At 57.8% G+C, this 26,256-nt stretch overlaps 2 protein-coding genes across 5 annotated transcripts in view; one reads left to right on the top strand and one right to left on the bottom strand.

Annotated features, from left to right (window-relative positions):
• Positions 1-2,332, top strand: part of CCT7 (chaperonin containing TCP1 subunit 7) — a 15,106-nt gene extending 12,774 nt beyond the window's left edge. For both annotated transcript variants that reach the window (XM_027660494.1, XM_027660493.1), the window contains 2 exons: positions 326-532; positions 1,723-2,332. In XM_027660494.1, coding sequence (XP_027516295.1) covers positions 326-532; positions 1,723-1,947 — 432 coding nt within the window. In that variant the 3' untranslated portion in view covers positions 1,948-2,332. The remainder of the gene's footprint in view (positions 1-325; positions 533-1,722) is intronic.
• An 814-nt stretch (positions 2,333-3,146) lies between these two features.
• Positions 3,147-26,256, bottom strand: FBXO41 (F-box protein 41). 3 transcript variants are annotated; one of them, XR_003530473.1, is made up of 14 exons: positions 25,705-26,256; positions 21,934-22,847; positions 17,801-18,029; positions 17,384-17,463; positions 16,591-16,901; positions 14,946-15,214; positions 14,466-14,581; positions 13,758-13,910; positions 11,842-11,937; positions 10,485-10,603; positions 9,958-10,116; positions 9,161-9,276; positions 7,629-7,760; positions 3,147-7,598 (listed from the first exon to the last, which is right to left on the bottom strand). XR_003530473.1 is itself a non-coding variant. In XM_027660490.1 (13 exons), exons 2-13 carry the CDS (start codon positions 22,653-22,655, stop codon positions 7,698-7,700), a joined length of 2,433 nt encoding a protein of 810 aa, XP_027516291.1. In that variant the 5' UTR covers positions 22,656-22,847; positions 25,705-26,256; the 3' UTR covers positions 3,147-7,697. The 3 variants fall into 3 exon arrangements, 2 of the variants coding, with proteins under 2 accessions (XP_027516291.1, XP_027516293.1); XM_027660490.1 differs by having other exon boundaries at positions 3,147-7,760; XM_027660492.1 differs by having other exon boundaries at positions 3,147-7,760; positions 17,819-18,029.

Below are 26,256 nucleotides of genomic sequence, written 5' to 3'. Positions count from 1 at the left end.
GAGGGAAGTGGGCTCGAGGTATGGAAGTGAGGGAAGTGGGCTCGAGGCATGGAAGTGAGGGAAGTGGGTTTCCTGGCTTGGGTGGGCTGTGAGCTGCCATCCCTCCCAAAATCCCCCTTTATCCCGTGCACAGCTGGGATGAGCTGCTGGTAGCTGCCCCTGGAGGTTCTTAGTGTGTTCCTGAAGCTCCCAACAGTGCTGCCAGGCAATCCCAGGGATGGCAGCAGCCCGGACTATGGATTCCCATGGGCTGGCACTGCCCTGGCACAGAGCCTTTCCAGCTCTCCCCCTCCTTGGAATGAGAGTGTTTCCCTTTTCCCTTCAGAACGACTCGGTCGTCGCCGGCGGTGGCGCGATAGAGATGGAGCTTTCCAAGTACCTCCGGGACTATTCCAGGACCATTCCAGGGAAGCAGCAGCTGCTGATCGGTGCTTACGCCAAAGCCCTCGAGATCATTCCCCGCCAGCTCTGCGACAACGCTGGCTTTGATGCCACCAACATCCTGAACAAGCTCCGAGCCAAGCACGCACAGGTAGGGCCACCTGGGAGCCCAGGGCACAGCCAGGGGTGGGTGGGATCCCTTTCTCCCTGATGTTTTCCTCCTGGAGCTGTCGGATCCGGTGTAACTCAGCTGAGCCTGTGTTAGACTTGTCCTCTTTGATTAAACGCCGTGTTTGTTCCCAGATCAAGTGCGGGCTCGGCACACGTTGCTACAAAAGGAAAGGATCTGTCTTCCCTTTGATCCCAGCTGTTGGGTGACTCCCGGAGCTGGGAGTCCTGATTTTCTCCTTGAAAATGCATCATTTGTCAGGAGGGAGCTGCTGTGTTAAACATTAAAGGAATCAGTGGAAGTTGGCTGAGGAGCTGCAAGCTGCAGGTCCCAGTTGCTGATCTTGTGGAGATCCTAATCCTGGTGTTTGGAAGTTGCCCCTTGGTCACTCCCACCACGTTCCATCCTGCTCCTGATGGTGGGATTAGCAGGAGTGCCCTGAAATGAGGGGGTGCAAAACCTGGGGCTGTGGGCTGGGGAGTGAGGCAGCAGTGGAGTGGGAATCAGTCCTGTGAGGCTTTAGATCTTCATGGAATGGGCTGACCACGGAGGTGGTGGAGTCACCATTCCTGGTGACTACTTCAGGAAAGTCACCATCCCTGCTCAAGGAAAGCCTGGATGGGGATGGTCCAGTTGGCGTGGTGGTGATGAGGCACTCGGTGCCATGGTCTGGTTGACACGGTGTTGTTGGGTCTTAGGTTGGACCCTGATCTCAGAGGTCTTTTCCAACCTGATTCTGTGATCCTAAAATGAAACGAGGCTTCTATTTTATGAGGCAATGCTGGCACTGTTGGGAACAAGTTAAGCCACCAGCACCTGCACTCAGTTACAGAGTCAAAAGGGAGTGTTTCGGCCTTGGAGTGTGTGAATCAAAACGTGGAGTTCACAGGAAGTCCTGGGAATTCCAGTTAACTGAAGGACAACACCGGGTGCTGTTTGCCAAAGGAACCCTAATAAAGGGGGAATGCAGAGAGAGCTCTGTGGAGAATCCCAACAGAGACTGGGCACAGGCACTACCAAAAACAAGGACGCGGTGGTTGGGATTTGTGTTCCCCTCAAACACCCTCCTTCCCCCAGCGAGTTCCCCGAACGTTTCCCCGTCTTCCCTTCCACCCCAAAACTCCCGGCCAGCCGTGTGACTGAGCCGCCGTGTCCCCGCTGTGTCCCCTCAGGGCGGGATGTGGTACGGGGTGGACGTGAACAACGAGGACATCGCGGACAACTTCGAGGCGTGCGTGTGGGAGCCGGCCGTGGTGCGCATCAACGCGCTCACCGCCGCCTCCGAGGCCGCCTGTCTCATCGTGTCCGTGGACGAGACCATCAAGAACCCCCGCTCCACCGTGGACGCCGCCCCGGGGGGCCGTGGCCGCGGCCGGGGCCGCCCCCACAACCACTGAGAACCCCGGTGCTCCCGGCGACGACGCGGCGACTCCGATGGTTAACCCCCGCGTTAATTAACCCCCGCGTTAATTAACGGGCTCTCGTCGGCAGATGGTCGCTTGGAGGGCTCGTGGATGTTGTGTTAATTAGAGTCACGTCTTGGCCCTGGCAGCCACGGCCCCCTGTGGGCTGCCCTGCCCCAAACGTTCCCCGCACAGCACTGATCCCCTCGGGCTCGCCTGGGCATTCCGCTCGGGAATGGCCTTCCCTCTCCCGGCGCGCCGAGGACGGGCTTTGCTCCTATTTATACTGGTTTATTTTTTGTTTTTCTTCCTGCTGGGGAGGGGTTTGGACCCCGGGCTCTCCAACACAATAAAAGGATGAACTTGTCTCGGTGGCAAACTGGGCTGTTCTCTGCTTTGTTCCGCTCGGTGGTGGGTCGTGTTTAGAGGTTAAAAATAAACCTTTCAAAGTTGGTTTTGCCCCCTTGCCAAGCAGGTGCTGTGCTGGGAAGCAGGACAGACTCTGAGCACATCCCAGGAGTGCTTCCAGGGTGGATTCTTTCTCTTGCAGCTCTCTGATGCTGCTCAGTGACATTTTTATTGGCATTTACGTCTTGCCCTTGGCTTCATGGAAGGAGGTTCAGGGAGGTGACAGCTCTGGGTCTGTGGGGAGGGAATGTGTGGGTGCTTCAGGGATGGGTCCAGGTGTTTGGGCTGTCTCTGGAAGGAAAATCCTCTTGAGGGAATACAGGGAGACCTGGAACTGGTGGGTTGGAAGTGTTAAGGGAGGGCAGTGGAAGGAATTCCATAGAACCACAGCATGGTCTGGGTTGGAAGGGACCTTAAAGACCATCTCATTCCATGGGCAGGGACATGTTCCACAGGTTGCTCCAAGCCCTGTCCAGCCTGGTCTGGGACATTCCCAGGGATGGAGCAGCCACAGCTTCTCTGGGAAAGCTGTGCCAGTGTTTTCCTACCCTCCCAGTGCTCCCCCAGTATCCCACTTTGTCCCGGTGCCCTATGGAGCCGGACCAATGGAGAGCATGGACCTGCAGGGAGAGGGAGGTATGAGGATGCTCCCAGTAAGCCCCAGACAGCAACTGGTCTCACTGGTTTGCTGCTGGTCTGGCTTCAGTTTGGCCCCTGGGAGAGTGAAACCCCACCTCAATCTCCAGAGTCTTTATTCAACACTGAATCATAAAATAGCTCTTTACACACTTCTTTTTTTTTTTTTGGGGGGGGGGGGGGGGGGGGGGGGGGAATTGTTTTTTGTTTTTTTGGGGTTTTTTTTGTTAATTCCTTAAATACACATTGTTTACACTCGCCAAAGTTTCAAAGCAACAACATCAAAGTGCGTCTACAGGTGATAGTTCCAACCAAAGTGCTAAAAAACCACGGTCTCCTGGCCGGAGTCGGACCCTGCTTCCCACCAAACCCACCTGGATCCTCCGGTGCACCCTGATCCCACCACTCCCCCTCCTCCAGGACAACATCCTCTGGTGGATTCACACCCAGGACCCGGTTTAGCATCGAGGGACCACGGGGATAAGAGGAAAAAAAAACAAAAATAAAAAGGGGGGGGGCTGTTTGGTTCTCCAGACACTGGCACATCGCTGCGAAGAGACTAAAATAGACCTAAATTTATAGAGAGTTTAAAAAAATAACTTGGGAGGCAACTGGCTACCTTTGGGGAGGGGGGAGGTCGCTGTACAGGGGCCCCTCGGAACCCACTGGCGGAGCAAACGAGGGCTCTTCAGGGAAAGGGATCCCAAATCCCTGTGTTTGGGGATCTCTCTTTCCCTGCACTGATTATCTCCTCTGATTATCTCGAAGCAAAAGCCACCCCACACCATTGCACCCACTTGTCCCCGGCCCCAACCTGCCTCGTTACCCCTCCACGGGGCTCAATCCCGAGGCTGGATCAGAAAAATCCCATAATTTTCCCTGCTTTTTGGGCAGCTTTCCCTCCTCTCCTTTCCTCAGTTCTCCCACCCTCGGCGGGGGGGGGGATTATTTTGCCTCCCACGGGTGAGGAAGGTCCGTCACCACCTTACAAATAACCATCTCCAGTTCCTAAAATCTCCCTGCTCCCTGCTTTGTTTTCCCCCCTTTTAAAGCATTTTCCCACTTCCCAATTCCCAAATGCTTTTGCTCCATCCCAGCCTGCATTTTTCCTTCCCCCAAAACGAGAGGCTGAGCTTCAGCAACGCTTTTCCTGTGGTTTTTTTGTTCTATTTTCCCTAAATTCAGAGTGTTTTGGAGGATCCATGCAAGCTGTGCCCCTGCTGGCAGCTGGCACTGGGACACATGGCATAAAAAAGTGGGATAAAGATTAAAATCCTCCTTGGACAGAGCTAACCCTGGAGTTCCCATTTTCCTCGAGCCCTGACATCCCAAACTGGGGGCACAGGGATAAGGCAGGAGGAGGCAGCTGGTCCCTGGAGCATTCCCACAGCTCCTGGGGGCTTGGATGGATGGATAACAAGCAAAACCCAACCAAGAAAAACATGGATTTGGGATAAATTTGGCCCCTGAGCTGGCTTTGGTGATGTTGTTCCTCTTGAAATCCCTGACCAGCACCCAAATTCAAGCAATAGGGAATGCTGGGAATGTCAGCCACGGGGAAACTTTGGGAAAACTCCTTAGAAAAGGAATAAATCTCCCGAGAACTGGATCTGCAGGATCCAGCTCTGGAACCATCATCCATCCAGCCCCTGCCAGCTCTGGCCATCGCTGTGATCCCAATTCTCACCCCGGATCCATGGATTTTACTGGAGATTGTCATCGCAGAGCCCCTCTGGGGCTTCTCTAGGATCTGGAATGGGGCTGAGCTCCTGGATACACTGCCTGATTTCAAGGCTTTTCCCGGGGAATTTGGTATTTCTGTGTGTTTTCCATCCATTTCCAGAGGAAATGGGGTTGAAACTCCGTGACCCGGGCTGTGAATCCACGAGCATCCCATAGGGATGGGGGTTTGGGGAGGGGGAAAACAGCGGGATGGGGAGGGAAAGCAGCAGGGAAAGGATCAATATGACATTTCAGTGGAAGAAATACAGAGCTGTTAATGAGCTCATTAACAACCTGGGCAATTAGGAGCCACCAGGAGGGCTGGGCCCTCATTACCACCTGTGTCCTTGCCCTCACCCACCTCCATCCCAAGAGGAGGAGGGAGGGATCCGTTCAAGCCCAAGGAAAACGGGGAGAACCCCCCCACTTCCCATCTTCTAATCCTTGAACCTGCTCAAGGCCTTGTGTCATCAGAGGATTTCTGTGGAAACGTGGCTTTTGCCGAGTTGGATTTTTCGGGAATGCCCCGAGGGGAGGCCGATGGTTCGCTCTGGTCTCGGTGACACTTCGAAGCACCAAATTCCAGTGGGAGTGTCCTGCCATGAATTCCAAACCCCAGTGGCTCCAACACCACCACAGACACGGCCACTGACACCACTGGCGGGCACAGAAGGTTTCTTCTCCAAGAATCCTCAAACATCTCCCCCTTTTTTCCATCACCTTTGCCTTCCCAACAGCCCCGAGGAGCTGGGAGAGGGTCACAAAAACCTGGGGCAAACCCGGAGCAGCCGCCTTCAGTCTTCGGACACGACTCTCCACCACGATAGTCTTTAAGCATAGAGTGTATAAACATGCTGAGTATATAATTTTCCTTTAAAATCTCTTTTTTTTTTTTTTCCTTCTTTATAGAAATAAATACTTACTTTGTTTTTTTTGTTGTTGTTGTTGTTTGGGTTTTTTTTTTAAGGGAATTTCCCAAGTCTCTGACAGCTCTACTGGGACACGTTCCTGGGATAAGGGCTGGATGTTCCCCGGGTGGTTGTAGCTTTGCTGGGTGGTTGTTTTTTTTTTTTTTGCTGGTCGGGGCATCCCTTGCTCCTCTTGCCCCTGGAATTTGTGTCCCAGTCTTCCCCAGGTGGAGGTAAAGCCACGGCAGGGAGCTGATCCCGGTGCCAGGAAGCTCATCCATGGGGATATGGCGGGAGTTTCTCGCAGGCATTTTTTGGGGGGCTCCCACATTTTGTGCAGACAGGGAGCAGCCTTCTCCTGGAAAAGCTGCAGTTGGAGGGGGGGAGCAGAGGTGCTTCAAACGGGGTTTATGGCCAAAAATCCCTTACCCTGTTTCAGGAGACGGCGTGGGTGGGATGAAGGGGGGATGAAGGCTCTCCTGAGGTGGGGTTGGAGACCCGGGAGGTGCCTCCAGCCCCCCACTGGCTTCAGCGATTTGGGATTGATGTTGTTGTCTCTCAGGATCCCCACGGACTGTTGTCATGCTGGCAGCCCTGGCTGAGCTCTGCCATGGGCGAGGAATGTGGTCCCAGATGGATCTGCAGCCTCCTCCCTCCCGGAGGGATGTTCCCTGTCAGCCCCTCACCCTGGGAAGCCTGGGAAGGGGAGGTGCCCTGGGAAGGGCTGTGTCTTTGCAGCCACGCTGGCCAACAGGCACCAAAACCTCCAACACTGGTCCAAATCAGAGGAAAAACCCCAAAAATCTGCTTTTCCCAGTCAGATTCTCTCCGCTCAGCCCGATCCAAGGGCACCTGGCTGGGGATTGGGATGACCAGGGGCTGTGGTTAAGGCCGGTGTGTCCCCACTGCTGGCAGTGCTGTGATGGGTGTCCCCAGTTCCGTGGGCACCTCCTGGTACTTTATCCTCAGGGTGGAGCATGGAGATGCCTGGCCCTGCTGGATGCCTTTCCAAAGCTTTTTCCTGTGGAAAAAAAAGGGTATTTTGAGGATGACGACCTCCTTGGAGACACCCGGGAAGGAAAAAGCAGAGTTAAAAAAACCAGCCGTGGCCACGGATAAGGGTCAAGCAGAGGCTGTTGGGTGGTGCTTTCACCAGCAGCTTTGGATTTCGGGATAATTTGCCCAGGGTTTCTCCTTCAGGCTGCTCGGGAAGGCGGTGAGATGGCAAACACGAGCGTCCCATTCCAGTCCTTCTCTCCACGTGGGAAAACTTGCTCCAGGCAGAGCCTGAACGGGCGGTGGATGGTGGGGACCGGAGCGTGACCCGTGTTTCCTGGTGGACGAGGATTTTGGAGATGGTTTATTGCCTTGGCAGGAAGGTTTTGGTGGAGAGGAAGCGAGGCTGGAGACCTCTGGAAGAGCGACCATCTCTCCTGGTGTCCTCTGGCTCCTGCAGCCCCTCGAGATGCAGCTCTGCCCCCCGGGCTTGTGCTGTGGGAGCTGCTGGTCTCTGGGCAGCGTTTGCCCAGGTTTGGGAGCCCCTCTGTCCAACAAATGAAACGGAGACCCCACAGGAACGCTGGGTGTCCTTCCCTCTGGAGGAACAGCCCCTTCCCACCCCACCTCTCCCACTCCACAGAGAGGACAAGGAGCCCATGGGATGGGCTGGGAGATCCTCAGATGGTCAAAAAACCCCAACCCCTCCAAGAAACAGAGCCCGAAGAAAAAGACATTTCCCCAAACACGGATCCTTGGCAACGAGCGGCCGCGGGGGTTTCCGAGCCTTCTTCCCCTCCCGGGAAGGAGCGTCGCCCTGTCTCCTGGGGCAGCCAAAAAAAATTGTCCTGAAGTAGCACCTTCTCGCCCTCGAGCCGGCCCTGGGATGAGCTCCGGCTGCCAGTCACTAAGGCCTGCGAGAGTTTCGGGTTTTCCTTGTGCACGAGCCGGCGGATCCGGGTCCGCGCGCCGGGTCCGGCCGCGGGCGAGCGCCGGGCGGTGGGTTTGGTTTTCACGGGGCCTCCGGGCGCCGCCAGGCAGAGGAGGGAATGTGCTTTGTGCTTCCCTGAAGGTCTAACAGCCTCCTTCCACTTTGATGTGTAAAATCTTGGAGAAGCCGGGTCTTTTCCTCAGGGCCTGGAAGAGGAGCGGGGAGTGGGATTAGAGGGGGGATCCAGCATTCCTGGTGCTCCATGGGGTGAGGGAGGGAGAGGTGGAAATATCTGAAATCCTTGCCATAGGAAGGACACAGGGAAAGGGAGGGAAAGGGGAATCCCTGCCATGGGAAGGACAAAGGGTGAGGGAGAGGTGGGAATATATCAAATCCCTGCCATGGGAAGGACACAGGGAAAGGGAAGAAAAGGGGAATCCCTGCCATGGGAAGGACAAAGAGTGAGGGAGAGGTGGGAATATCTCAAATCCCTGCCATGGGAAAGACACAGGGAAAGGGAGGGAAAGGGGAATCCCTGCCATGGGAAGGACAAAGGGTGAGGGAGAGGTGGGAATATATCAAACCCTTGCCATGGGAAGGACAAAGGGTGAAGGAGAGGTGGGAGCATCTCAAATCCTTGCCATGGGAAGGACAAAGGGTGAAGGAGAGGTGGGAATATCTCAAACCCTTGCCATGGGAAGGATACAGGGAAAGGGAAGAAAAGGGGAATCCCTGCCATGGGAAGGACAAAGAGTGAGGGAGAGGTGGGATCATCTCAAATCCTTGCCATGGGAAAGACAGGGGTAAAGGGAGGGAAAGGGGAATCCCTGCCATGGGAAGGGCAAAGGGTGAGGGAGAGGTGGGAATATCTCAAATCCTTGCCATGGGAAGGACACAGGGAAAGGGAGGGAAAGGGGGGAACATCTCAAATCCCTGCTAAAAGAAGGACATGGGGTGAGGGAGAGAAAGGGAAGAACATCTCAAATCCCTGCCATGGGGACAACACAGGCAAAAGGAGGGAAAGGGGAATCCCTGCCATTGGAAGGACACAGGGCAAGGGAGGAAGAAGAGGGAACATCTGAAATCCCTGCCATGGAAGGACGTGGGGCGAGGGAGAGGAGGAAACATCTGAAATCCTTGCCCTGGGAAGGACACAGGGAAATAGAGGGAGAGGAGAATCCCTGCCACAGGAAGGATATGAGGTGAGGGAGGAAGAAGGGGGAACATCTCAAATCTCTGCCATGGAAAGACACAGGGAAATGGAAGGAGAGTGGGGAACATCTCAAATCCCTGCCATGGAAGGACATGGGGACAGGAAAAGAGAGGGGGGGAACATCTCAAATCCTTGCCATGGGAAGGACGTGGGGAGAGGGAGAGAGAGGGAGGAACATTTCAAATCCCTGCCATGGGAAGGACATGGGGAGAGGGACAAAGAGGGGGGAATTTCTCAAATCCTTGCCGTGGGAAGGACACCAGGCAAGGAAGGGAGAGGAAGGAACAATCCCTGCCATGGGAAGGAAACGGGGTGAGGGAGAGGGGGAAAACACCTCAAATCCTTGCCATGGCTCTGGTGACACTTGTGTTACCTGGGACTGGGACCCTTTACCTGGAGTTTGTTCACCATTTCTTCAAACATCTTCTTGGCTTCAGGGCTGTGGGGCTCCTTGAAATAGTCCACGATTCCCACCTGCACCACGATGGACTTGAGGTTCCGGCACACACCTGAGGGGCAGAGATACCACCTGGATTCTCCATACTTGGGGGGCAAACGACTTCCCCACGGCCAGCACAGACCCCACAACCCACCCTGTGCTCCTCAAGGCCTTGTGCATGTGGGGAAACCTCACCCTGGAGCTGGAGGAGACCTGCTCGTGGTGGCCAAGACCAACACTGGGCTACGAGATGGTCTCTGATTGTCCTGTCCCCAAATCAGCATCCTGCCATTTCCTTGGGAAACCCTTGCTCTTCCATCCAGAGGGGTGAATTCCCAGCAAGTCCCACCACAGTCACATGAGCCATGGCCACCAGGACAGACCTTGCTGATGGCTGTGGACCTCCTGTCCCAGGAAAAGGCTTTGGGCAAGTGGTGTGACCCCAAACTCAAACACACTGGGGTGAACCTCAGGTGTGTCACAGACACTGAGGTCTGGATTGCATTGTGGGGAGCACGGAGGGAGCATCTCCATCCTCTCTATGGTCCAAGGCAAGATCAGCTCTCCTCGGCCCATCCTTGGCAGGGGGATGTTGGATCCCCTCTCAAGGACCTTCCACCCGGAGCTCCCAGCTCCTCCCAGTGCCAACAGGTTCCTGTGGGTGGGGCTGGAAGGAAGGATCTGCTCCACGGACCTGGATATCTGGTGGCCTTATGGTGAATGGGTGATGCCCCCTGGCATTGCTACTCACTGTTGAAGTGCAGCAGGGCTTTGGGGGTGACCGGGGTGGACGTCAGCACCAGCATCTCCAGCCCCTTCAGCCCCTCCCGACACACCTCGGCTGCCACCTCCTGGTTGATCTCGGCCACGTGGTCCAGCTCCAGAACCTGGAGCCTCATGCAGTTCCGGGCTGGAGGGACAGAGCACCCGCTGTCAGCGTCCCACGGGGAAGGGACGAGGGCAGCAGATGGCAAAAGGGGTGGGTGGCAGCAAGGGGTGGTGGGGTGCACCCACGGACCTCGGCCCACGGACGTGGATCTCTGCTGAGATCCCCAAGGGGATCTGCAAGGTGCCCTTCTCCTTGTCCCACCAGTGGAGAAGGAGAGAGTGGTGCTTAGGGAGGTGGTGGAGTCTCCATTTCTTGGAGGCATTCAGGGAAAAGTCGGACGTGGCACTCGGTGCCGTGGGATGGGTGACATGGTGGTGTTGGGTCACGGGTTGGACTCGGTGACCTCAGAGGTCTTTTCCAACCCAATTGATCCCCGGAGAGGTGCCTACCTAAGGATGCCAGTCCCTGGACGCCGCAGCCGGCGCCTCCGACGCCCAGAGCCCGCAGGTGGGGCCAGCACCGCCCGATCATCTGCAGGCAGCGGTTGCTGAAACGTGTGGGCTGCTGGCTGGGGAGAGGAGAGGGAGGAGAAACAGCTGGGCACGGCTGCCAGGAAAGCTCAGCCCTCTCTCCACGAGCGCTCCTGGAAGTGGTGTGGGATTGGGGCATCGCCCACCCCACCAGCGCTGTGGTGGTCACGCTCTAAGGGGGTGTCTCCACACCAGCAATCACCCCGGGCTGTGCTGCTACCAGGACAGGGCAGCCCAGTGCCCCAAACCCTCCATCATACCCGGGAATTTGTGGGTACCCCATCCCTGGAAGTGTCCAAGGCCAGGATGGACAGGGCTTGGAGCAACCTGGGTTAGGGGAAGGTGTCCCTGCCCATGACAGGGGGTTCCCCTCCAACCCACACCATTCCATGATTCCATGACTCTCCCTTCAGAGACCTGAACCAGGCTCTGAATTGTTTCCTGCACAGATCCAACTGGCAGCAGGAGCCTGGAGCTCTGGCTCAGGTGGAGAAGCTGACGTGCCATGTGTTGCTTCCCCCAGGGAAGACACAAGCCACCAGGACCTGACATCCAGCTCCTCCTGCTAAGTGACATCCCCTCTGTGCTCCTCGATCCGGGCTGACGGGGATGTGACATCCCAACAGACCTCCCAGACAAGAAGAAATGCCCTGGGGACATTCCCGTGGCACGGATGTGAGCGACCTGCTGTGCAAGCCACGAGCTCCTGAGCACCCAGACCCTGTGGGGTGGAGATCCACCAGCATCTTCACACCCCCAAAATGCTTTTCCAAAAGTGAGACTTGTCTCCCCAAGCAGTGACACCCTTTCAACAACACCCCGGCCCTTCAGGGCTGCTCTTACGTGAGCACGGAGGAGCTCAGACAAGCGTTTGATGTTCAGTGTCACCAACCAGAGCCATCACGGCTTCCCTTTCATCTCTGGAGTGAGCAGCCTCCATGGAAACATCCCTGGCTCAGCAGGGAGGTGTCTGCACCCAACAGCTCCCAGCCTTCACAGGGAGGGATGGGGCTGAGCTCCTGGTCTCCCAAACTTGCCTCCAGGATTGCTGCTCATCCCATGCAGACCCTCCCAAAGCAAATCTGGCACCCAGTTTCTTTCCAGCCCATCTCACTCAGCCTCCACCTAACACAATTCCATCCCTGGAAGTGTCCAAGGTCAGACTGAACAGGGCTTGGAGCAACCTGGGCTAGTGGAAGGTGGCCCTGCCCGTGGCACCGGATGATCTTTAAGGTCCCTTCCAACCCAAACCATCCCACGATTCCACGATTCTTACCACGGATGCAGAGGTGCGACCTGGAGGGAGATGATATCCCTGCAACCTGCCCCAAGGGCCCAGATGACCTCATGGCCCACGGGGTCCGTGGAGCTCCTGGAACAACACAGAGGACACGTGGTGGCCCCACTGGCAGCGATGCCGCCCCGGGGGCTGAATGTGCAGCCTCTGTGCTGCTCCCTGGACCACCTGGAGGTGCAAACCTGGTCACTGTTCATAACCCACGACCTGCCCACAGACCAGACAGACCCCACACCGCCCGTGTCGGAAGGCTGAAGGCATTCCTGCCTGGAATTGTGCCTATGGATGTGCAACGTCAAGAACAACGGGAGAAGGCGAGGCTGAAGGCGAGGAGGAGGATGAGGCGAGGCTGGAGGGGGGGTGAAGGTTGAAGGGGAGGTTGAACGGGCATCTTCCAGAGGCAAAGGTGACACAAGTGCTTGGCTGAGACTGCCAGGCCAGGTACCCTCGAAGAGCAGATAGAACATCCCTGCAGGTCCCACTGGGATGGTTTCACTTGGGGATGGGGAAGGTGCCAGGAGGTGGGAAGGACGTTCTGGCTGCTGGCAGTGGCTGCTCCTTGGCCTCTGTCCCAGCTCTTGGCCAAATGCCACTGCAGGTGTTTGCTGTGGGCTCCTCCCTGGTGTTTTTGGAGGTATCAAAACCTCATGAGGTGCTGCTGTACTCGTGCAGGGGTTGGTGGAGGTGTGGGTGTACCACGAGTCGGGGTGGAGCCACGTTGGCTCGGAGGAGCTTCTGCTGATGCTCCCAGTGCCAAGGAGAGACATCAGAGAGCACCATCCTGATGCCACCAGCCCAAACAGAGGCCCCTGGCTGTTCCACCACACCAGGATGTCTCCTGGAGGCCAGGGCTGTGCTTCCTAACTCCAAATGACCTACTTCAAAACTGCAGGCAGGCCTAAAAATAAGCGAGGGGTGTTATCTCGAGCGCTTCACGCGTCTCCACTGGAGAAGGTTGCCAAGAGCAGCAGGTTAATTAGAGCATGAGTCAGAGTCACAGGTTAGAGACGTGCCAGGAGCACTTGGACCTGCTCTGCTACCCTTGGAGGAGGCTTTGGGTCAAACCCAGCAGCTCTGAGCTGCCTCATGGGGTGGGATCCCCTGGCCAGAGCCATGTCTGAGCTCACACGATCCAGACCAGAGTGGCTGGATGTGCTTTCCCACCTGAAGGGTTCTCCATCCTGGGCTGGGTGAGAACACACATCAGCTACAGGGGAAATGGATTCCAAGGCTGAAGTGGTTGCCTGTAGGGTGCAGTGAGAGCAAGGATCATCCTCCTGGAGTGTGTAGGGAAGGTAAATCCTGTCTCCACAGTAGGCAGAACCTCTTTGGAAAGTGGCTAAGACCAAGGAGAGGTCAGTGATCTCCTCCAGGATGTGTGACCTCCTCCATGTCCTACACCAGAGCCTTGTGTCCTTGACCTTGGGCAAGACCTCCAAGCTGGATCTTAGCTATCCCATGGCAGAGCTATTCCTCTCTCCCAGGAGAGAGGGACCCTGATCCTCTTCTCCCCATTAGAAGCCTTCACCAGGGGGGTGACAGTCAGGTGGGACCTCACTGAGCACCTCTTCCTCACCCTTCTATAACACAAAGCAGTGTCCCCCTACCAAAACCCTGGTCACTCCTCCAGCTGGGATGAGATGGTAACAGGATGCTGGGAATGGAGCTGGAAGAGAAAACACGCCAGAAGAGGATGAGAGTTGAAAGGACAGCTGGGGGACACTGAGGCTGCTGCTGGGCTGGGGACGTGGAGAGGTGGGTCCTTCACACCTCTGGATGGCATTGGAGTAGGGAATAGGGATCGGCATCAGCAGAGCTGCAGCACATCCCACGGATGTTTCCAGATTTCCCCCAGCCCTGTGGCCAAGCAGGGGGGTGTCGGTGGCCGTCCTTACCGGTAGGTGACAGCCTGCAGGGCCCGGCAGTAGCAGCTGGCCAGCCAGAGCGAGCGGTCCGTCAGCACGTTGGGGCAGTGTGAGATGCGCAGGATGAGCAGGTTGCTGCCCGTGGCCTTCAGCAGGGACTCCAGACCAGCCTCCAGGCAGCCCCTGCCAGGGATGGAGGTAGGGTCAGGCATGGGAGGCCATGCTCATGTTCCCCATGGCCATCCCGTGGCTCTGGGATGCCCGAAACCCACAGCAGGAACCAGTGGAAATGGGATCACAGGATCACAGAATGTGCTGAGCTGGAAGGGACCCCCAAGGACTAGCCAGCCCAATCCTCAGCCCTGCACAGGCCCAGCCCCAAGAGTCCCAGTCTGTGCCCAGAGGATCATCCAAACCCTCCTGACGCTCTGGCAGCCTTGGGGCTGTGCCCACTGCCCTGGGGAGCCTGGGCAGTGCCCAACTACCCTCTGGGCTGAGGGCACTTGGTGTGTTCAGCTGCAGAAGAGGAGACTGAGGGGAGACTCCACTGCAGTTCCAATTGCCTGGGGAGGGTCAGAGGAGGGGCAGGCCCTGAGCTCTGCTCTGGGGGGACCAGGGACAGCACCCAGGGAATGGCCTGGAGTTGTGTCAGGGGAGGGTTCATGGAGCATCCTCATCATCCCCAAGGACCAGCAGCTCTGGCTGTGGGAAGAGGGTGACCAGGCTGCAGGGACTCACCGTGTGCTCCTCATGTAGTCCTCCTTACTCTCCTTCTTCCCTCGCTGGCGTGGCTTGAGGTTTTGGAGGGTGAGGGAGTGCATCTGGGTGCACCACTGGGACAGCATGGCCAGGAACTGGGGGGACAGGGGTGCTCATCACCAAGGTGGGCACCCTCAGCACGTCCCCCACCACCCACCCCCGGCTGTCCTCGGGCAGGTCTGTGCACACACAAGAGGTTGTGCAAGAGTGTGGGCAACAAAATCATGGGTGTGACCACAGGAACACATGGAAACACGTGAGCTCCTGCCCTGGAGCATTCACAGGTGAATGCACAACACACCCAGTGCCAGTGCAAGTGCCCATCTGTGTCCCCCCATGACCACAGAGCCACGACCACCCACACACGGTTGACCACCAACGAGGTGCTGGCACACCTTCACCTCCCTGGAAGGAAGGTCTCACCCTGGGCAATGCCACCCCCATCCCCACCCCCGGTACCTTGGAGGACACCCTGGCGTTCTCCAGCAGCACCCGTGTCCACACGGCCGGGTGCCGGGCCACGAACTTCCAGTCCTTGCACACCTCGGCCGCCCGCAGCAGGGTCCTGGTGTCCAGGTAGGTGAAGATGCAGAAGAGAGCCGCCCTCATCTTGAGGATCTCGGGGCTGATCACCTCGCTGGAGTGCCCTGGGCTGCCCCTCTCCAGCCGGCACACCTTGCCCCCGGCCCCCTCGGGCCTGGCCGGGGGACACCCGGCGTCAGTGGCCACTGGGGGACACAGAGAACAGCAGGTAAGGGAACCTCGACCCCTGTCCCCCAACTCCCAACCTCCTCATCCTCCACCTTCTGCCCTCTGTGAGTTATATCAATCTCTAATTAATGTTTTTGCTGGTTTTGATACGATTGCTTGAAATAACTGCTTTGATACAGTGCACTGCACTGCTTTATGCCATATTATACCCTACTGGTGGGTTTTTAGCTTTTGCACTGCTTAGTAAATAATTCTGGTTAAGATCTTTTGTCTGCTCATTTGTTCTGTTCGTTTGTCATAATAAATAACTCGTTTTGTATAAATATATCCTTTTGCCATCATCAAAACCTGTGGGACAAAGTGGTTTAATCACACCTCTATAATTCCTTAAATTCAAACCGTTGACACAGCCCGAGGCTAAGACAGGATTCAGCCTCACCTGAACCCTTCTCTGAGAAAAAAAATCAGTGATTTTTGGGTCAGAACCACCTTGTGGGGAGTGTCTGTGTGTGTGTGGAGGGGAAAGGGATGGATGCAACCTCACGGAGGTGGGGTGGGGTCGTGTCCCTCATGGCAGCCTCTGGAGCCCACATGGGGCAGCCCTGGAGTAGCTTCCAGTCACAAACAGCCCGGGAAAACTATAACACAACACAGCTCCTGCAGCCTCTGACCCAGCTCAGACTGGGACAGTGGGGACACTGCCCTATAGCACCCCACAGCATATGGGGACAGTGAGGACACTGCCCTAGAACACCCCACAGCTCATATGGGGACAGTGAGGACACTGCCCTATAACACCCCACAGCTCCTGCAGCCCCTCACCCAGCCCAGACTGGCAGGGACAGTGAGGTCACTGCCCCTCACCCTGTCCTTGAAGCCCAGGGTGGCCAGTGGGCCACAGATCCCTCCTGGCCAGAGGGCCCAGAGCAGATCAAACAGGGCCATGTGGCCCTGCCATCTGGATGTGTGACTGGTCTACAAGGTCCCAGTGGCAGCTCCAGGATCTGTCTCTCCCTCTTCCTCCTTCTCTCTTCTTGCTCCCTCTTTCCCTACCCCTTTCCTGATGCTCTGGGTGGCTTTGGGAGCTGGAGGGGTTGGATTTTGACTCAAGTGTTGTGGATCAGTCTGTGCTGGGTTGATGTTGTAGTGGAACATTTTTGTCCAGCTTGTGGGGTGCCCTTTTTGAACTTTGGCCAAGTTCCCTTATTTTCTCCCCTAAATTAACAAAGAAACCCCTTGGGAACAAGCCCGTGGCTTATTCTCTTGATGCTTTCTTGAGGTGTTAAAGAACCCTAAATATACATTTTAAAGTAAAACTGTTGGCTGAACCCATGAGCCGCAGCTCCGGGGCTGGAGCATCCCACCACCCCACCAGGAGAACTTGCGGCCTCACCCGTCAGCCGGCAGCTCCCGGTGGGCCGGGACGCGGCGGATCCGGGCGCGTCCGGCTCCCAGCCCTCGGCCTCCGACTCGGTGGTGCGGGATCCCACGTCGGAGACGTCGCCCTCCTCCCCCTCGGTGCTGTTGCGGTAGGGCCGGCGGTGCCAGTTCTGGATGGCCTGGCGGCGCAGCCCTGAGCCGCGGGATCCGTCCCGCGCCGCGTAGGGATGCCCGTCGGCCGTGTCGTCGGTGGGACACGGCTCCGCGCTGTCGCTGTCGTAGCACCCCGAGCTCTGCGACACGGCCTTGGCCCGGCTCGAGGCCCTGAGGGGGGGGGTTGGACAGGGACGCCCGACCTCAGGTCTCTCTGGGATGGGCATCCCTTTCCCATCAGCCCCGGGGTTCGCAACCTATTTCCCGTGTTGTATTCCCTGTCATATATCCTGCTTTCCCATCGCTGGAATAAACCCACCGATCGGTTCTCGGAATTGCAAAATTCCCTCGATGCGCTCACTGGCATCAATTTTTATTTTTCAAAATTACACCAAGCTTAGCAGCGGTTAATGAACATTTGGAAGACACTGAACGTCACCTCCCCTCGCCTTCTCTCCTAGGATCCTTGCCCCTGGAATAGGTGCTGCGTGGAAATTTCGCGTTGTTACCAACGCGCGCGCAAAGACATCCCTTACATTAAGAGTTTTCAGCACCGAGGTGTTTAAATCCCAATTTAAAGGCACAAAGCAACGTGCAAACGGAAGCCTGTGTCCCGTGAAAGTCCCGGAGAGGCAGCAGGGCTGGGGACTCACCCGGTGCTGGAGGAGGAGCGCTGGTTGGACACGCCGTACGCACCGTGCACGGCCACGCACGGCCCTGGGTGCCGGTCTCTCTGCAGGGAGATGGGACAAGAGGAGCCAACGTGGCAAACCCCAACGTGCAGGTGGTGCACCCCAAAGAGATGACCCCAAAAACCCACCCAGTGCCAGCTGCGTTGTGGGGTGAGGCCCCACACCCAGCGGGATGCGGAAGAGCATCTCCGACATCGCCACGGAAACGCAGACCCACTGAGAAGCATCTTCCCTTTGGGATCTTTGGGATCCCCCCACCCAGAATTATCCACTTCCCCACGGGGATGAGAAGGGGGTCCCTACACCTCCCCATTCAGCCCTTGGCAGCCCCCAGAGGAGCCCCGTGGGTGCGTTCCCAGTGCCGCCTGCTGCCCGTGCCTGTGCCCGCGGAGGTACCGGTCGGCAGATGGCCTTGGCCCCGGGGGTCCCGCAGCGCCCCAGGCTGCCGTTTGGGGTGGTCCCACAGCTGCTGCTGATGATCTGGAGCTGCTTCTCCGCCCGATCCGCCCGGTCCAGCAGCTCCTCGATGAAGTGCTGGAGCCGGACCTTGGCGTTGGCCTCGCGTGCCGCCGTCTCCTTCAGGAACTGGTCGATCTGCAGCACCTCCCTGCACGGAGGGACCGGCGGGTGACACCCCAATCCTGCCCCACCCATCCCTGGGGAGCTGGGCTGGGGGTCAAGGATGCTCGTGCGCATCCAGGTTGTTCCGTCATCAGCCTGGTCTGGGTCTGTGCCAGCCCAAGTGGCTCCTGGGGTGGTTTGGGGCAGAGCAGGGACCAAGGGATGCTCCCACAGTGCAGGGTGGATGTTGCCACCTTGTTTTAGGGAGGAGGTGACATCCCCAGCAGCTCCAGGACTAGAGTCAGGCTCCTGAGCTTGATGGAGCAGAGGGAGGAAGAGGATGATGGTGCAGTGGGATGATGGAGGAGGATGGAGGTGGTATCCTGCTTCTTCTGGGGCAGACTTAGGAAAGACCTTAGGAGCAGCCTGACTTCCCTAAACCCCCTCAGCCCTGTACCCCCTTAAGCCCAGTGGCTGCAGAGCCCTGGCTCCCTCATTAACACAATAATTAGCAGGTTCTCTGAGCCTGCAGATGGGCTGGTTTCACCCCAAAATGTGGCCAGCTCTGGGGGGCAGCAGCTCAGCCACCCCAGCTGGCTCCATCCCACCCACCCCACCCACACATCCACCCACACACACGTGTGTCCAGGCACAAATGTCCACTGGCCTCATCCACTTCCCAAAAACACATGGAATTACAGGCAGACACAACACACCAGTGGGCAGCTGTGGCCACCCCAGCCCTGCAGATGGAGATGCCCTGTGAGCACACACCCAGGGACACACACCCAGAGCTGTCCTGCATGCCCACGAGGGCACCACACACACCAGAGAAACACAGACCCAATGTACACCCCAGCATGGGCACAGACACACAGAGGGTGGGGAAGCCCTGGCACAGGTTGCCCAGAGAAGCTGTGGCTGCCCCTGGATCCCTGGAAGTGTCCAAGGCCAGGTTGGAGCAATCTGGTCTAGTGGAAGGTGTCCCTGTCCATGGCAGGGGGTGGAACTGGATGATCTTTAAGGTCCCTTCAACCCAAACCATTCCATGGGCACACACCCCCCCAGGCACAGGTACAGCTGGTCACACACAACCCTGGCACCAAACACACCTCTGTGGTTGATGGTGCCCTTGGTGTACACACACACACACGGGCACAACCACCTCACACTTTCCCTCAGCAGCAGGAGCCCCAGAAGGGGCACAAACACAGACAAACAAACACAAACACAGCTTGGCACATCTGTCTCGGGCACATCTGACCACACACACCTGAACCTTGGGTGCCTGACTGTGCACACCTGACCACAGAACCCTGACCTTGGACACCTGACCGTGCACACCTGACCACACACCCAGCCATGAACACTCACCTGACCACAGAAATCTGACCACACACCCAACCATCATACCCAGCCCTGGACACCCACCTGACCACAGAACCCTGACTTTGGACCCCTGACCACACACCCAACCATCACACCCAGCCCTGGACACCCATCTGACCACAGAATCCTGACCTTGCACACCTGACCACCACACCCAGCCCTGAACACCCACCTGACCACAGAAACCTGACCACGGAAACCTGACCACACACCCAACCATCACACCCAGCCCTGGTCACCCATCTGACCACACACACCTGACCCTGGACACCTGACCGTGCACACCTGACCATCACACCCAACCCTGAACACCCATCTGACCACAGAATCCTGACCTTGGACACCTGACCATGGACACCTGACCATCATACCCAGCCCTGGATACCCACCTGACCACAGAAACCTGACCAGGGAAACCTGACCACACACCCAACCATCACACCCAGCCCTGGACACCCACCTGACCACAGAACCCTGACTTTGGACACCTGACAACTCACCCAACCCTGCACCCCTGACCACAAAAACCTGGGCGCACCAGCCTACTCAGAAGCCCAAAGAAAAAGGAAGGGACAGCCCTTAGCAACACAATTCCCATTGCTGGCCATTAATTACCATTTAATTACCAATTAATCATCATTTAATCCCCCCTCCTCAACCTGCCAACTGCAGGCTGAGCCTTGGAGCTCCTGTTGATGCCTTGGGAAGGCTCCCAGAGAGGGGCCTCCGGAGATTTGGAAGGCAAATGGGGCACTGGGCAGCAGGTGTAAGGTGATGCTGATGATTATCGCCTGCTCCTCTCTCATTCCCATGGACTGGGTGGAAAAACACCCCTGGCAAAGCAAATGGAGCCCGGGAGTAAAAAGGCTCCCGTGGGGACAACGGCTCCGTGATGTTTGGGAGCTGACAGGGCTGGGAAGTGTCCCCACGATGTTTTTGGCACTGAAAATGGTTTCTGATGACTTCTCCACGTCTAGGGGAAAAGCATCTCTGGCCATCAGCTCTTCCCATGCTCTCCCTGCAACCTGGAAAGGGATTTTGTCCCTATGGGTGGGTGGAGGAGTTTGGGGACTGATGGGGACAGTGGAGGGGCAGGAGGGTTTATCTAAAGAAAGGGAGATTCAGGAAGTTGTTTTGGGGCATAAACCCAGGTTTTTAGGTGGCAACAATGTCCAGGCTCCACCATGGACTGACCAAGACACATTTGACCCATTGGTCATCCTCTGTTTACCATCTGCATGTCTCCAGCAGGAATGGTGTCCCTCATTCCATCACCACATATCCCTAAAATGTCCCTGGACAACACCCAAGAGGCAGCTGATGGCAGCCCCCTAAACCCACCACATGCCCCCAAACCAAGAGGTAGTGTCCTTATCCAGCCCCAACACCATCCCATCCTCACCCCAGACCATCCCCACCACCACCATGTCCTGTGAACCCTCTTCCTGAGCCACAGTCATTATTTTGGAGTCAAAATCATTAACAAACGTGCTGAGGATGGTGAGGATGAAGACAAATCCTTGAGGGATCCTACCAGTGCTCCCAGCCCAGCACAGCCATGACTGCCCCTCACTAACCTGCTACTCACTGACTTTCTGGACCCTGTGGTGGCCTTGGGATTTGACAAGAAACTCCTGATTTAGTTTGCTGGGGCAACAAAATGACCCAATGCTTGGCTGGAGGGAAAACTGGGAGCAGTGTTGGGGTGGGAAAGGGGTGTTGAGTGGGGGATATGGGATGAAAATGAGGATGGCAGGGCCATGGTCCTACCAGCAAATGGAGGTGAAGGTGCTTGGGCTGTCCCACCCTCCTTCTGGGAGAAACCCCCTGATTTTGGCACAGCCAAGGTGGCCCCTCTCATGTTTATGAGACCATGGGACGGGTCAGTGGGATGCTCAGGTTGGATAGGGATGGATAACTTGGCTGTGGAGCCAGAGGGGATGAGCCAGCTCCGGGTTTGGGGGGACATCCTTTGGGACTAGAGATGGGCTGCAGCACCATGGCCCCCACCACATCCCTTGGCAGGACAGCAGGGTGGCCACGTGCATCTAGTGGGAGGTGTCCCTGCCCATGGCAGGGGATTTAAGGTCCCTTCCAACCCAGATCATTCCATGATTCTCTGATCTCCAGCCTGGCCATGTCCTGGCAGCACTGGTGGCTCTGGGACAAGGTCTGGCAAGATGTAATCCAGGCTAGACTCACTTGTGGGGGGGCTGTGGACACTGACCACGTGGGAGAAGATGCAACACCCGATGAGGGATGATGCTGATGGGCACTGCCAAGGGAACTGTGCCTGAGCACTCGGTCTGAGGGCTTGGTGATGGTGTTGGGCTCCTCAACACTCACAGAATCATGGAATGGTTTGGGTTGGAAAGGACCTTAAAGACCAGCTTGTTCTATGGGCAGGGACACCTTCCACTACACCAGGTTGCTCAGAGCTGCACCCAGCCTGGCCTTGAGCACCTCCAGGGATGGGACATCCACAATTTCCCTGGGATTCACCACCAGAGACTGATTTCCCCCCACCCTGCAGCCGGGAAGTGGGGGGATAAAGGACTCACTGTTGCTTGCGGGTGAGCTCCTGCTCCTTCTGCACCAGGTCCTGCTTGAGGGAGGCCAACATCTCCACGCTGACATCCACCTGGCGCGACAGCTCCGACGCCCGGTCCTCCAGCTCCTGCTTCTCCCGGCTCAGCCGCAGGCTCTCCTGCTTGGCCTTCTCCAGCTCCGAGCTCTTGCGGTCCAGCTCCACCTGGAGCCGGCCCACCTGCGAGGCGATCTTCTGCTCCACCTCCTCCGTCAGCTTCTCCAGCCGCTTGTCCACCTCCAGCTTCTCGAAGGCGCGGATCTTCAGCCGCGCCAGCCCCTCCTCGTAGGCCGCGTCCATCGCGGCCGGCGGCGCCGGCGCCGGCGCCACGGCCTTGCCGCGGGCGAAGATCTCCGTCAGCGGGATCTCGATCTCGTGGACGTAGCGGGGCGAGGGCGAGGAGGACGGCGCCGGCTCCAGCTCCTCGGCGGGCACCAGGTCGCAGGAGAAGCGCTGGTCCTTGCCCTGGAAGGAGGTGCTCTCGAAGTAGTCCCGGCGCGCCGCCGGCGCCAGCAGCGCCCCGTCGGCGGCCAGGGGGAAGACGGCGGCATCGCAGATGCTGTTGGTCTTGGAGAGGACGTAGAGGGTCTCATAGGTGTGGTTGTACTCCAGGTGCGCCCGCAGCGAGGACAGGCTGCGGAAGCGCTTGTGCTCCCCGCAGCGCGGGCACCGGTAGGGCAGGTCCAGCGAGGCCATCCCTCAGCGCGGCGCCCCGGCGCTCATGGCGCGGCACGCAGGGACGCGGGCGGCGCGGGGCGCGATCCGGAGCCCCCGGAGCTGGGGTGGCGGCGGCTCCGCTGGGGCATGGCTGGGGAAGGGCTCTGGGGTGGAGGTGTGGGATCCGGGGATTCGCAGGGAAGGGGTGTCAGCATCGGCCGGTGACGGGCGCTGGAAGAGATGGGGGTGGTGGTGATACGGGGTTGGGGGGTCCCCAAAGGTCCCTCCTTGGTCATTCTTCTTGGGGCCCTCTCTGCCTCCAGCCCACCCTCTCATGTTCCTCCCACTCTCCCTTGGGAAGACACACAACTTTCGGGAAGCTTCACAATCCTTGGGAAGCTCCAAAAACCTTGGGAAGACTCAAAACCTTTGGGAAGCTTCACAACCTTTGGGAAGCTTCTCAACCTTTGGGAAGCTTCACAACCTTTGGGAAGCTTCTCAACCTTCAGGAAGACCCTCAACCTTTGGGAGGCTCCAAAAACCTTGGGAAGCTCCAAAAACCTTGGGAAGCTCCAAAAGCCTTGGGAAGTTCCAGAAACCTTGGGAAGACTCAAAACCTTTGAGAAGCTTCTCAACCTTTGGGAAGCTTCTCAACCTTTGGGAAGACCCACAACCTTCGGGAAGACCCACAACCCTTGGGAAGCTCCACAACCTTTGGGAAGCTGCACAATCCTTGGGAAAATCCGCAACCCTTGGGAAATTCCGCAAATCTTTGGAAGACCCACAACCTTTGGGAAGCTCCACAACTTTTGGGAAAATCCATAACCTTTGGGAAGATCCACAACCCTTGGGAAGTTCTGCAAACCTTTGGGAAGATCCACAACCCTTGGGAGGTTCTACAAACCTTGGGAAGCTCCACAAACCTTGATAAGAATCACAACTTTTAGAAAGCTCCACAACACTTTTGAAGACCCACAGTCTCTGGGAAGTACCACAACTCTTGGGAAGCTCCACAAACCTTGGGGAGTCTCACAACCTTTGTGAAGCTCCACGACTTTTGGGAAACTCCACAACTCTTGGGAAGTTCCACAGCCTTTGGACCCAATGATCTCAGAGCTCCTTTCCAACCTAAATGATTCTGTGAACCCTTGGGAGGATCCATAACCCTTGGGAAGGTCCCCCACCCCTCGGAAAGGTGCACAGCCATCGGGAAGGTTTACAAGCATTCCGGAGGAGTGCAGCCACCAGGAAGGTGGACAACCCGTGGGAAATCTCCCTCCATCCACCCTGAGTTTGCCACAGGAGGTGGTAGAGGTGATCCATGAGCTTTCCTGCCCAACCACACAGTGACCCCCTGCAGTATCAGAGGTCTCTGAGCCCCAGGGTCATCCCTGTGTCCGACACTGGGCTGCTGGGATCCACCTTCTCCACCCAATCCTACTGGATCCACCCATGCAACCTCACAACAGGATTTATCTCCAAGCATTCTCAGCAATCCATGGAACCCCCACACTGACTGATGCAGAGGAAGGACATGGTGGCTTCCCATCCCTGGGCAAGTGAGGGTCCCTGTGGGACCTGCTTTACCCCTCACTCCCAAAATCCTCCAAGACACCAGGGGCAGAAATCCCCATCCTTTTGAAATGGGATAAGACAGGAAAAAATCCAGCCTGGGAGGCACAGGCACAAATCAGGGCACAATGTTTTCATTTTTTCATTCATTTTTACCTCAACAGTGAAAACTGCGAAGCTTTCACCCCAAAACTCCGAGGGCACCCCTGGCTGGGAGCATCCCTTGCTCATCCCGTTGCAATATCCCCCAAAGGGCTCTTCCCACCACCTTAAAAACCCCTCTGAGCCCTCCTGCATCCCATAACCACCAGTTGGTGAGCACCGATCTGCCACGGAACCCTCCATCCGTGCTGCTCCCCAGGGCAACATCCCCTGTAGCTCAGCATCCCCCTCGGGGGGGGGCACAACCAGGCCACGAGGTTGGGAAACCATTTTTTAAGGGAAAAAAAAATCGGTAAAGGCGAGAAATCCATTAAGAAAAAACCCCACAGCAAAACCCAAGATGAGCTGGGAGGGTTTCTGGAGCTGTTTGGGGTCGTCAAAAAACACCTCCCTGCACGCTAAACCCCCGGGCGAGCACAAAGCACGTCCGGCAACTCCGGTGGGATGAGAAAGCTCTTTTCCACCGCAGGGATGAAACCACAGCATCGTGGCCCCGGGATCTCAGGCCTGGATCCCTGCCCGCGGCTCCTGGAGTACCCAACCACCCCCATCCCGTATTTTCCAGCCTTTAAACCGAGGCAGGATCCGGCCCAGGTGGATCGGGAGGCGCATATCGCCCGGTCCCTTCTCCCGGGCAGGTCTCGCCGTGACCGCAAAACCTCCCTTTCCCTCCCATCTCCCTGGCAACGAGCGGGATTTAAGGAAATTATTAGTGGAGTCATTACTACGGCGGCCACGCTAATAAAGCCCCCGACGCATCCGGAGAGCCGGGAAACGCTCCCGAGCGCCGGGGGATTGCAGCATCCCCGGGCTCCTCCGGCGCAGCTACCTGCGATTCATCATGGAGCCTTTCTTCGCATTGTTTAACATTTTTCCTGCCCACCCTCCCTCCCCCCACCCCCCCCCAAAAATATATATCTATATTCCAGCAGGCAGCTCCACTGCCTGGTTAAAGAGGGAAGGGGGGGGATGGAGAAAAGGGGTGGCGGCGGAGGATGGTGCCGGGGTGGAGGATGATGCCCGGGCGGTGGGTGCTGCCGATCCACGTCCATCCCCGGCTCTCCGGAGGGATGGGAAGGAGCAGGGTGGGAGCACCCTGGTGGGCGAGAGCGGCCGGGGATGAGGCACGGGGGGCTCAGGGGGAGGTGGGTGTGAAAATCCGGGGCGCGTTTATCCCCCCCCAAAACCCCCGAAGCGGGGAGCGGCGGGTCCCCCCCTCACCCTCCTGCCAGCGGCTTTGTCCCCGCTGCGTCCCCCCGCTGCCGGGGGCCCTGGGTGAGGAGCATCCTGGGGATGAACCGCCACCTCCCAGCGCGGCATCCCCGCTCCAAACCATCCCGTTTCACCCCATTACCTGCTTCTGGCCGCCGACCTCCCGCGCTGGGCTCCTCCGGCGAGGGCAGCATCTCTCCCGCTCGCCCGCCGGCCACCCCCGAGCCGGGGGGCTGCGGGGTTGGGGGTGGGGGGACACGGAGCCCGCACAGCAGCTCCGCTGCACAAAGGAGGCGGCTGCCGAGAGGCTCAGGGATGTGCCGGGGCGGAGGGATGCGGGGCAGGAGGGATGCAGCCACAGGGATGCGGGGCAGGAGCGATGCAGCCCGCGGGAAGCATCCGGCTCCCCGTGGCCAGCACCTCCATGCCAGGCAGGCCCTGGGGAAGGAGGGAGGGAGGGTGGTGGCTGCGGGGGGTTGGGGAAGGGAGGGAGGAGGAGGAGGCGGAGGAGGAGGAAGGAAGGAAGGAAGGAAGCAGATGCTGAAGGCCCCGGCGGGGTGGCGGGAGCGCTGCTGGGCACCCTGGGGATGGTGGGTCCCCCGGGCGCTGGGGGCTCAGGGGGGGCTCTGCATGGCGAGGGAGGGATGCAGGGATGGAGGAAGGAGGAGGGCGAGCGCCGGCAGCCGCCGCCTCC

The sequence above is a fragment of the Corapipo altera genome, unplaced genomic scaffold (assembly GCF_003945725.1).
Source record: "Corapipo altera isolate COAL_440 unplaced genomic scaffold, ASM394572v1 295, whole genome shotgun sequence".
Lineage (NCBI taxonomy): Eukaryota > Metazoa > Chordata > Aves > Passeriformes > Pipridae > Corapipo > Corapipo altera.
This window is presented reverse-complemented; position numbering and strand designations above follow the sequence as displayed.

Bases quoted from the DNA above. Each gene is read 5' to 3' on its own strand.
- FBXO41 (XM_027660490.1), bottom strand. From the start codon at position 22,655: ATGGCCTCGCTGGACCTGCCCTACCGGTGCCCGCGCTGCGGGGAGCAC. The intron at 18,030-21,933 runs GTGAGTCCTTTA...CCCTCCGTGCAG, and splicing joins GAGCTCACCCGCAAGCAACA to GGAGGTGCTGCAGATCGACC. The intron at 10,604-11,841 runs GTAAGAATCGTG...TCCTCTCCCCAG, and splicing joins GTCGCACCTCTGCATCCGTG to CCAGCAGCCCACACGTTTCA.